Source organism: Podarcis vaucheri (assembly GCF_965113315.1).
Source record: "Podarcis vaucheri genome assembly, chromosome: 3".
NCBI lineage: Eukaryota > Metazoa > Chordata > Lepidosauria > Squamata > Lacertidae > Podarcis > Podarcis vaucheri.
Genome location: NC_138761.1, coordinates 454,443 through 465,089, shown reverse-complemented (window position 1 = coordinate 465,089; position 10,647 = coordinate 454,443). Strand labels below are relative to the sequence as shown.

At 56.9% G+C, this 10,647-nt stretch overlaps 1 protein-coding gene across 1 annotated transcript; it reads right to left on the bottom strand.

Annotated features, from left to right (window-relative positions):
- Positions 1 to 1,461: 1,461 nt before the first annotated feature.
- DNAJC5G (DnaJ heat shock protein family (Hsp40) member C5 gamma) lies at positions 1,462 to 10,234 on the bottom strand. Its single transcript, XM_082217998.1, has 6 exons — positions 10,133 to 10,234; positions 7,905 to 8,023; positions 6,426 to 6,639; positions 4,268 to 4,421; positions 3,271 to 3,362; positions 1,462 to 2,225 (listed from the first exon to the last, which is right to left on the bottom strand). The coding sequence occupies exons 2-5, from the start codon at positions 8,015 to 8,017 to the stop codon at positions 3,274 to 3,276; spliced, it is 570 nt and encodes a 189-aa protein (XP_082074124.1). The 5' UTR covers positions 8,018 to 8,023; positions 10,133 to 10,234; the 3' UTR covers positions 1,462 to 2,225; positions 3,271 to 3,273.
- Positions 10,235 to 10,647: the final 413 nt, after the last annotated feature.

Genomic DNA, 10,647 nt, shown 5'->3' with positions numbered 1-10,647 from the left:
CCTCCTGAGGTTTCCAGCCACTGTGGGAGGGAGTTCCACAGGTTAATTGCATGTAGACGGACTTTCTATAATCCTTCCGTAACTAGGCTTCATTGGGTGCCGACGAGTTCCTGCTGTTGTGATCATTTTTCTCTTACCCTTTTCTCCAAGCTGAACAGAATTTTATAAACTGCAACTGTGTCACCTCTTCCTTGCCTTTTCTCTAAGGTAAAAAGTCCAAAACACGGCAAACTCTCCACACAAGATACCCAGTGGCAAAACACAATGGATCCCAGTCAGTTTAGAGCAAGAAACATTGAGGAGGGCTGGGATTCTGCGTACGTGTGAATGAGTGAAAGGCAGCCCCAAGGCGACTGTATTGGTCCGTCCCAGGAGAAGCAGCTCCTGGCTCCCATGGGGGCTGGGACCCCCCCTGCCCCCTTGGCTGCTCCCTCTATATTGAGGCTACGAGACCGGCCTTGGGCATCGGCTGGAGGAGCAGGCAGGGTCAAGGGAAAATGACAATGCAACGCGCTCCCCCAGAGGCCCCCCCCCCTGCAGCTCACTTTGCTATTCCTCTGGGGGTTCCCTGCGCTTTCTGGACCCTCAGGAAAGACCGCTCCCCCCACCCCACAAGAGGAGGGCTTGTGGCCAGCAAGGGGGGCTCCTTGCAATTCCCCCAACTGCCAGCGGGGGGGGCTCTCGTCCGCCTGGACAGCAGCTGGAGGACCTCTCCCCACAACCAGGCCAGAGATGCTGGAGATTAAAGACTGTGCATTTGTGTATTCTTATTTTTAATTTAAAAAAGGATGGCTGCAGGGAAGGGTGTCCAGGGGCTGGTCCAGGGAAAGGCCTGCAGGCCGCTGTCACGACCAGCGACACCCTTGGGGGGCCACCAAGGCCATCCGGACGCCGTGGGCCCCTGACAAGTCACCCACTCGGCATCGCTGCCAGGGCCGTCCTCGCTTCTCCTCATTAAATCAAGGCTCCAAAAGTACTTAACGGGTCGAATGCTCAGCTTTGGCAAGGACAGGGCTGCCAAGCCTCCCCCCGACCTCCCCCCGTCCCTGCTCCACAGGCGCCTTCCACTTCCGCCCTTGCCTCCCGGCCCTCCTGGGATGGATGGATGGGGGGGCAACAGCTGGATTTGGCAGGCTGGGAGAGAGGTGCCCCCAGGGGGGCAGTTGCTGCCCTGCGACCCCGTCTGTCCCCCAGCCTCCTGCGGAAGTGGACTCTGTGGAGAAGGCGTCCCTTCTCTCTCTCCTGGGCTTTCCGAGGAGCCCTGCGCTCTGAGGGAGGACTTCCTGACGGCCACAGCTCCCTCAGGAGGCGGCAGGCTGTCCTTCCTTGGAGGTTTTCAAGGAGAGGTCCGTGGGCGATGCTTCAGCCGGGATTCCTGCGTTGGGGGGGGGGCTCGGTGCCCCTGGGGGTCCCCTTCAGTGAGACGCCCGAGAGGCGGACTGACAGCATAGAAAGAGCAGCTTCTTCCTTCAGAAACATTTAATTGTGTCCGTAAACCCTAGAGAAGTTCCTTGTCACAGTGTGGAGAGAGGGGCCCTGCCCAAGAGGGGGCTGCCCCACAGCAGGGCCAGGGAGGGAGCTGGGGGGGGGACCAGGCTCCCCCCGCACAGTGATTGAATCCACCCAGAGCAGCTGCAGCTCAGGGCAGAGGGGGAGGGAGCCCCCCCAACCCACCAGCCAGGGAGGGGGGCAGGGACTCGCTTGCATTGGCCCCACAAATGCGCTTTGGCACCGATGCACGGGGCAGAAGGGGGGCAGGGCCGGCGAGCCCCACAACTCCCCCGCTTCGACAGGGAACCCCCAGCCGTGCCCACAGGGGCTGCCTGGCCGCCTTGGGAAGCAGGAGCCGTTGGCCAAGGAGAGAGCTGGGGGTCAGAAAGCGTCCGGAAAAAGCGGGTGGGCTGGCAGCGGGCGACGTCTTCCGCCAGCCCTAAACTGGAGGGGGGGCCACTTCTCTGGTCCTGCCAGCTCCCTGCGAGGCTGGAAGTTGCTCTCCTCCTCCGCTGTGCCCTCAGCCGCATTCCCTGAGAAGACTCCCAATGACGGTGGGGCGGTCAGCCAGGCGTGTGGCCCCCCTGCCTTTGGCAAGGACCCCCGGGGTGGGGGGTGGGGGTCTCTCTGCCCCAGAGTGCAGCAGCAGGCCTGACTCAGCCATGTGGGCCTGGGGGTGGTCTCTGGAATGGCTGCAGAAAAGGGGGGGCTGTGCTCTGGCCGTCAGCTGAACTCTGCAGGGAAGAGAGAAGAGGGGGGGTGAGGGGTGGGGGGGCACCTGGCAGAATGACTGGAGGAACAGCTTGGGTCTCAGAACTTGCGGGGAGCCTGGAGGCTGGATTAGGCCCAAAGGGCCCCCTGAGTCCCCTGTTCTCACAGGGCCCCCCCAGATGCCCCATTGGGAAGCCCCAAAGCAGTATCTGGGTGCAAGAGGGACTCTCCTCTCCTGCAGTTTCCAGTAACTGGTGGCACAAGGGCCGCTTCCTCCGCCTGAGGAGGCCGAGCCGGAGAAGAGCCATCCTGGCCAGCGTCACCCCGAGTCCTCTCCTCTGCAAGCAAAAGAGGGGGAGCAGGAGACACACAGAGAGAGGCCGGGGGGCCCTGTGATGCTCACAGCCACGGCTGGCACACCCCAGAGAGCCTGCCAACCCCCAAGGGAGCCCTCAGGACCTGAGCAGGGCCTTGTCTGGCACAGCAACCCCTGCCAAGCAGCGGGCGAGAGACCACCCTCCCCAGCAGCCCCCCAAGCCCTCCTGGTGGGGGAGGAAGGGGCTGCAAGCTCGGGAGTCTTTAGCCGAGATTCGTGCATTGCAGGACTTTGGGGGTCCCTACGAAACTATGGAGCCCCTGCTGCAGATTCCCAACTGGCCCACCCAATCTGGCTGCGTCACTCGCCAGGATCTGTGCCAGGCATGCCAACCATGTGAGCTGGGCATGAAATGGCCAACTGAGACCCACCGCCAAGCCTCTTACTGGGCAGGGGCTTCTCCTCGTCTCCCCACCCCACGCCTCTCAAAGCTGCTTCAGAGGCTTCTGCCCTTAGAGCCAGGCGAAGTCAGGCCTCTTTCTGTGGGGGGTGTTTCTGCCCACAAGTCCTGGGAAGTAGCAGCTTCCGCAGGGATTGCAGGAAAAGCCACCTTCGGCTGTGGTTGCCGCCATTGCTGGGGGCTGGAATGGATGACCCTTGGGGTCCCTTTCCAACGTGACCCACCTCCCCTCCCAGGAAGTGCCTCCTCCTGCAGCTGCCCCCCCCCTGGCAAGGGCGCCCGCTCTGCTTACGGGTCAGGGCTTGTGTGGCCGCTGTGTCTCGTCTGTGGTGTGCAAGGAGGCGCTGGCTGTGGGCTGCATGCGGATGGCCTCTCCGCCGCCTCCTGGGAAGAAAACAAGCACAGCTGCCATCAAGAGACCCCCAAAGGCTGGCCCAGGAGCAGGCAATTCCCCCTCCAGGCCCTCGGCAGAGACGCAGACCCCCCAGACTCTGCTCCGTAAAATAAAACCACTCTGGGTGGTTCCCAACAGAACACCAAGAACAATAATAAAAAAGCAGTAATATCAAACATTAGAAGAAGAAGAAGAGGAAGAGTTTGGATTTGATACCCCGCCTTTCACTCCCTTTAAGGAGTCTCAAAGCGGCTAACATTCTCCTTTCCCTTCCTCCCCCCCAACAAACACTCTGTGAGGTGAGTGGGGCTGAGAGACTTCAGAGAAGTGTGACTGGCCCAAGGTCACCCAGCAGTTGCGTGTGAAGGAGCGGAGATGCGAACCCAGTTTCCCAGATTACGAGTCTACCGCTCTTAACCACTACACCACACTTAAAAGCTTCCCTAAACAGGGCTGCCTTCAGATGTCTTCTAAAAGTCAGACAGTTGTTTTTCTCTTTGACATCTGATGGGAGGGTGTTCCACTGGGCAGATGCCACCACCAAGAAGGCCCTCTGCCTGGTTCCCTGTAACTTGGCTTCTCGCAATGAGGGAACCGCCAGAAGGCCCTCGGAGCTGGACCTCAGTGTCCAGGCTGAACGATGGGGGTGGAGACGCTCCTTCAGGTCTACTGGACCGAGGCCGTTTAGGGCTTTAAAGGTCAGCACCAACACTTTGAATTGTGCTCGGAAACCTACTGGGAGCCAATGTAGCTCCTTCAGGACTGGTGTTATATGGTCTCGGCGGCCGCTCCAAGTCACCAGTCTGGCTGCCGCATTCTGGATTAGTTGTAGCTTCAAAGGGTCAGCACCCATAGCCAGCGAAAAAGAAAGCCCACCCCTCCTTCAAAGTCATACCTTCGTTCTCAGCACGGATCTGGGCCTCCAGGTCTTCGGGGTTGACGTACTTGTAGGGCTCCTCCTCCTCTGGGGGGCGGCACTTCCCACAGCAGAAGCAACAGCAGCAGCAGCAGCAGCAACAGGTGATCAGACTGCAGCAGACCATCAGGGGCTGCGGAGAGGGGCAGAGCGGCCGGTCAGGAGCACAGGGCAACCAGAACGTGCCCCGTGGCTTATTACTAAACAGCATGGCATCGATACAGTTGGCACAACCATAATATAGTGGTACCTCGGGTTAAGAACTTAATTCATTTTGGAGGTCCGTTCTTAACCTGAAACTGTCCTCAACCTGAGGTACCACTTTAGCTAATGGGGCCTCCTACTGCGTGATTTCCGTTCTCATTCTGAACCAAAGTTCTTAACCCGAGGTGCTATTTCTGGGTTAGCGGAGTCTGTAACCTGAAGCGTCTGTAACCCGAGGTACCACTGTATATAATCTATACCCCTCAGTGAACTTTCTGGACCCTGGCACAGACCTTTATCGTGAAAGTGTCCCGGATGGCTCCCACTCCCCGATTCCCTAACCTCAGAAGGTGGTGGATTCTCTTTCCATATTAGGAAAGAAACGACAAAGCAAAGGGAAACTGAGGATGAGATCGTGAGGGCAGCGATGATTCACTGGGCATCAGATTTCAGGTGCAATATAGAACTTTCAGCATTCAAAAAATTATGTACATGACACCCAGTAAAAATGATATCTGATACCCAAAAAACTCACCAAAATGTATAAAAGAGGATCAAATTTATGTTGGATATGTTCAGATACAAAGAGCTGTTTAATTCACATGTGGCAGCAATGCAAATTCGCAAAAAAATATGGGAAATGGTACAGTCAAACCTCGCTTTCAAACATCTCGGCTGCCAAACGTTTCAGAAGCCGAACACCGAAAACCCAGAAGTGAATGCTTCAGTTTTCGAACGGACCTTGAAAGTCGAACGGCTTCTGAGGCGCGTTTCTCCATTTTTTCAATGGATTTTGTTGCCAGCCCTTTGATCCTTGGTTTACGAATGTTTTGGAATGGACTTCCGGAATGGATTACAGTGGTAATCCGCTAACCAAGAAATAGTACCTCGGGTTAAGAACTTTGCTTCAGGATAAGAACAGAAATTGTGCTCCGGCGGCGCAGCGGCAGCAGGAGGAACCATTAGCTAAAGTGGTGCTTCAAGTTAAGAACAGTTTCAGGTTAAGAACGGACCTCCGGAACGAATTAAGTACTTAACCCGAGGTACCACTGTATGTTCGAACACTGAGGTTCCACTGTATCTGACAAATTTAAAAAGATGCTTAAGTACATGTCCGTCCGCCCCCCCAAAAAACCAACCCAGAAGCATTCCTGTTAGCAATAGTAGGTCAGGAAATATCAGACAAAGTTCAAAACCTATTTCTATACTTGCGTATAGAAGCCACAAAAATACTGTATGCAAAAATGTGGGAAGAGAAATCCTTCCTGACAAAGGACCGATGGCTCTTTAAGCTAATAGAATACTTTGAACTAGCAGGTATGATGGCCAAAATATGAAATATAGTGGTGCCTCGCAAGACGAAATTAATTCGTTCTGCGAGTTTCTTCGTCTTGCGAATTTTTCGTCTTGCGAAGCACGGCCAAGTAGCAACTGCACCTCTTCAAGCGGTTTTAAGAAAAAGGAAACAAACTTGCAAGACGTTTTCATCTTGCGAAGCAAGCCCATGGGGAAATTCGTCTTGCGAAGCAACTCAAAAAACGAAAAACTCTTTTGTCTTGCGAGTTTTTCGTCTTCCGAGGCATTCGTCTTGTGAGGTACCACTGTATAGATTGAAAGATAGTAACAAGCAAGAGGGAATAATTGCAAGGGCGTTTAAAACGAAGCGGCATTAAGATTAATCCTATAAGCAGAGATGAATCTGTGATCAGGAGCAGGGGAAATAAAGGATCGCGCAGGCCAGTGGGCATAAGGCAAGCACAAATTCATAACAAACGCACATCATAACTCCAGCCAAAGGTCCTAAACGTCTGGCTGGTGTGTGTGGGAATACATGGGGGGGGGCCCATAGAGGTGCTCTCTCACTCTCACACACACTCGGCTGCATTTCCCAGGGGTGGGGGGGTTGGTCCCCCCCCAGAGGACAGCCACCCACCTTGAACCACCATTTGGACATGAGGAAGTAGTACTTGACGCTCTCCTCCCCAAACTGCTCCGAGACGTAGAGCCCCATGGAGCCGTACTCGTCGTAGATCCGCCGCTTGTTCTCGTCGCTGAGGGTGGTGTTGGCGTTGTTGATCTCCTTGAACTTCTCCGCGGCTTCGGGGTTCTCCGGGTTCTTGTCCGGGTGGTACTTCAAAGCCAGTTTCCTGAAAGGGAAAGGCGGCAGGGTCGGGGGCAAGCGGAGCCCGAGGGGAAATAAAAAGCATTAACGGTTCAAATCCGTTCAAGAACAGGAATTCCGACTCCACACCAGGAATAACTTTCTGACATTCAGAGCTGTGCGATCGTTGAACAGACTGTCCTTCCTTGGTTTTTGAGCAGAGGTCAGATGGCCCTCTGTCCTGGATGCTTTGTCCGAGATTCCTGCCTTGCAGGGGGTTGGACGAGATGCCCCTACCCTGGGGGGGGGGGTCCCTTCCAACTCCACAATTCTAGAATTCTAATACAAAGCTTCACAAGGTTGCAGAAACTCGGAAGCATGGAGAGAAATGGCTAGAGAAAGCCTGGATGTCCAAACCCGTCTCTGGGATCCCCTCACCTCTCAGGGCTGGAAAGGAGCAACGAGGCTGCCTTGAACTCGGAGCAAATGCGCTCAGGGGGGTGGAGGGAGAAGAGACACAACGCCCAGGGGGAAACCCGGGTGCTGAGGCCAATGGACGCCCCACACAAATTAAGCACGGAGAGGGCAGAAGACGCCCCCTTCCATTTCTGAGATGTCACCAGACGCCTCCCACGCCCCCCCCCCTCTGCACATGCACAAAGGCTGAGGAGGTTTGCCTTTTTAGAAAAAAAGGAACTGGGAAATGGAAGGCCTCATCCTGTGCTCCCAATGACTGGGACGTTTGCACCGATGTGACCAGGAAGCAAGGGGGCAGATGAAGGAAGGGGCAGGTGCTGGCAAGGACTAACCCCCCCCCCAGGGGTAGGGGGGCAAGAGGAACCTGCATGCTGCCCTCCTGCCCCACAAGTCTCTGCTGCCTCCTCTAGGGTTGGGAATTCTCCTTATTTAAGCCAGAGAATGTACAAATGTGAGAAGAGCCCAGTGGGTCAGGGAATGGGGGTATCTGTCTATTCCAGCACCCTCACAGTGGCCACCCACTGGGAGACCCACAAGCAGGACCTGCTTGCAACTCCACGGTTCCCCCACACCTGGTCTTGCGGGGTGGACTGCCCCTGGGCATGGAGGTTCTGCCAGCCTATCCATGTGGAGAGCCCTGCCGCTGGGCTGGGTCAAAGGGGGACCATCTAGACCCCAGTTAGCCTGTTCTCACAGCCGCCCCCAGGCGCCCTACTGGGAATCCCGCCAGCAAAAATGGTTGGGGAAGGAACCCAGATCTGATTGGGGGCAGGAGGAGAGCAGAGTGGGAGCCGCCCCTGCAAGCCCCCCTCTGGGCAGAGGAGAGAAGCCCACCTGTACGCCTTCTTGATGTCCTCAGAGGAAGCCCCTTTCTCCAGGCCCAGGATGCAGTACAAACTCTCTCCGGCCCGTGACATCTTCCGCTGCGGCCGACCGGCGTCCGCCATCTTGCTCTAGATTGAGTAGCACAAAAGAACTGGGTCAGGGATTGCGAGGGAGTGGACTGGATTGCCCTTGGGGGTCCCTTCTGACTCCCCAAGCGAGGGGCTGGACTTGGCCCCAGGTCTCAGGAGACCCCTGGCCAAGGCCCAACAAGCTCCAGAGATCACACTGGGGTGGGAGGCAGTGGGGCCCAAGTGACCTCCACAAACAGCATCACCTCGCTCTGGGTGGGGTGTGAGGAAGAGACCCTAACCCCCCCCCCCAGGATGCCTGCCCAGCCAGGTCTCCCTCCAATTCTCAAGAGCAGGGGGGTTCCTGCCCACTCCCCCCAAAAGAGCAGACCTCAGGCCCAATCTGGGGTGAGGCATGAGGACAGACAGACAGAAAGCTGGCAAATGCCCTCTGCCTCGCACAGCCTTGGTTGCTCTGGAAAGGGACCCTGGCATGGAAAAGGGGCTGGGCAGGATCGGGGGGGGGGCACCCAGCCAGCAGATCAAACACTCCCCCGTTACAGGAGGATAAAAAAGGGAGTGTGGTGGTGTAAGATGATAAGCTTAAGATGGTAAAATCAAGACCAGCTCAGTTGGTGGAGCATCGGACTCTTGATCTAAGGGTCACGGGTTCAAGCCCCACATCGGGTGAAAAAACACCTGTGCTGGGGGGCGGGGTGGGCTGGATGACCCTTGGGATCCCTTCCAGCTCTGTCAATCTATGAAAAAGGAACTGAGAAACCATTCTGTGTTTACATGCGCCTTTGTAATAATACACAACTTCCAACCCCTGTTGGAGCATTTTCTGGCGGTGTAGTGGTTAGAGAATGGGGCTGGGGAGGAGTCCCTAGGGCCCAGGGCCCAACTCAGCCGCAAAGCTCCCTGGGGGTGACCTGGGGGGCCCGTTTCCTTCTCTCTCCCAGTCTTGCCCACCTCACAGGGCTGTCGTGAAGACTGACCACGCCCCCACCTCGAGCTCCTTGGAGAAAAAGTGCCATAAGCACAGATGACACAGGCGGAAAGCAACTGCCTGTTACAGGAATTCTAAGGTCTTACATATATAAATTAAATGTTCAGAAATGTACAAGGCAAACACATACATAAGCATATAAACCATGTGCCTGAAATGGTACAGGAGAGCAATTCTGGGGTCATTTTGACTCTCCCAGGCTGACCGCAAGTATTTCTCTGCAAGGAGGAAGGAAATGGGGAAAGCTTTCTGACTGCCTTTGGACTTTGGGCGTGCACCTCTCTCTCTGCAAAGACAGCCTGGCAAGCATCTGTGAAGCTGAGGACACTCTCAGGGTAGTTTCAGGAACGAAGTATTGACCGGCTCCAAGAAACGGCCAGGCTCCCCAGAAAAGGCAACCAAGGAAGGCATGATCAGGGATCCTGCCAGATGGGAGAGAAGCCACACACTCTATCAACTTTTCCCTTCTCTTGCCAGGAATCCTATTCAGAATAAGGAAATTCCCCTTTTAAAAAGGGGAAACGTTGGCAGCTATGCCAGTTTCTGCTGGCGACCCCCTCTTTCTGTGATGCATGGGTGCTGTTTTGGGGGTGGGCACTTTCAAATGTCCATAGCAGGCCTTGCACCCCAATGTTGTGGGTTCCTGCTCCCTCCTGCGGGTGGGGAGGGAGGACCCTGTGGCTTCCGAGCCGCTTGGCTTCTCAAGATTCTCTGCTTGGCCTCTGCTCTTTTTCTCCTCCCTATAGGGAACCCCCATTGGGACTCCATAGGGGGCTCTTGTGCCCCCCAGAAGGGGAGGAGGAGCCCTTTCCCCCCCCCTCTCTCCCGCCCCTCTGGCCCGCCAGGCTAAGCCCGCCTGATCTGGCTTTGCGAGGCCGAAGGGCTGAGCCGGATTAGCCCGAAACGAGGCCACGGGGGGGGGGGAGGACCCCCCACCCCACCCCACCCCTCCCTCCCTCCCTCCCCCTCCCCCCTTCCCTGCCCGGCCGCCCTCCAAGCGGGGAGGGAGAGGGAGAGACCCTTCTTCCCCGGCCGCCCCCTCCCCGCCCGGCCCCCCGGGAAGCCTCCGCGTGACGCAATGCCCGGGGCGTGACGTCACGAGGAAGGGGCGTGAGGCGAGGCCCGGGTCCCCCCCGCCCGCCCGCCCCCCCCGGGCTCACCAGGCGGGTCTCCGGCCCCGGCCTCTTCCTCCGCCTCCGCCTCCGCCTCCGCTTCCCGGTCAGCGCCCGAGCGAGCAGGACCAGGCGCCCGCACTGCGCAGGCCCGGAGAGCCGCCAGCGAGCATGCGCACTCAGGGCAGGCCCGCAGTCCTCCGGAGAGAGAGAGAGCGGCCCGCCTTCCTCGCCGGCGCCGGAAGCCGAGGGGAGGAGCCCGAGCGAGGGGAGAGCAGCCGAGGAAAAGGGGAGGAGGAGGGAGGAGGAAGAAGAAGAAGAGAAAGAGAAAGAGCCCCCTCGGATGAGGGGAGGGGAAGGGGCAGGTCTGTCATGACATTTATACACCGATTTTGTATTTTGGTAAGCCAAGAAACTCACCACCGCGCATCCCTAACTCGAAGATTTGGCTACTTTAAGCGAAAACACGCAAAAGTTGAAATACTAAAACGGATGAAAAGTACCTCGTCTTGCTAAGCACCTGGGTGGGCCTAGCCAAGCAAAAATGTTTTTAGCAGGTGCTG

Excerpts from the sequence above, each read along its gene's own strand:
- DNAJC5G (XM_082217998.1), bottom strand. The coding sequence starts at position 8,017 with ATGGCGGACGCCGGTCGGCCGCAGCGGAAGATGTCACGGGCCGGAGAG. Across the intron at positions 4,422-6,425 it reads TGTCCAAATGGTGGTTCAAG|CCCCTGATGGTCTGCTGCAG; the intron begins GTGGGTGGCTGT and ends CCCTCTCCGCAG. Across the intron at positions 3,363-4,267 it reads GATCCGTGCTGAGAACGAAG|GAGGCGGCGGAGAGGCCATC; the intron begins GTATGACTTTGA and ends TTTTCTTCCCAG.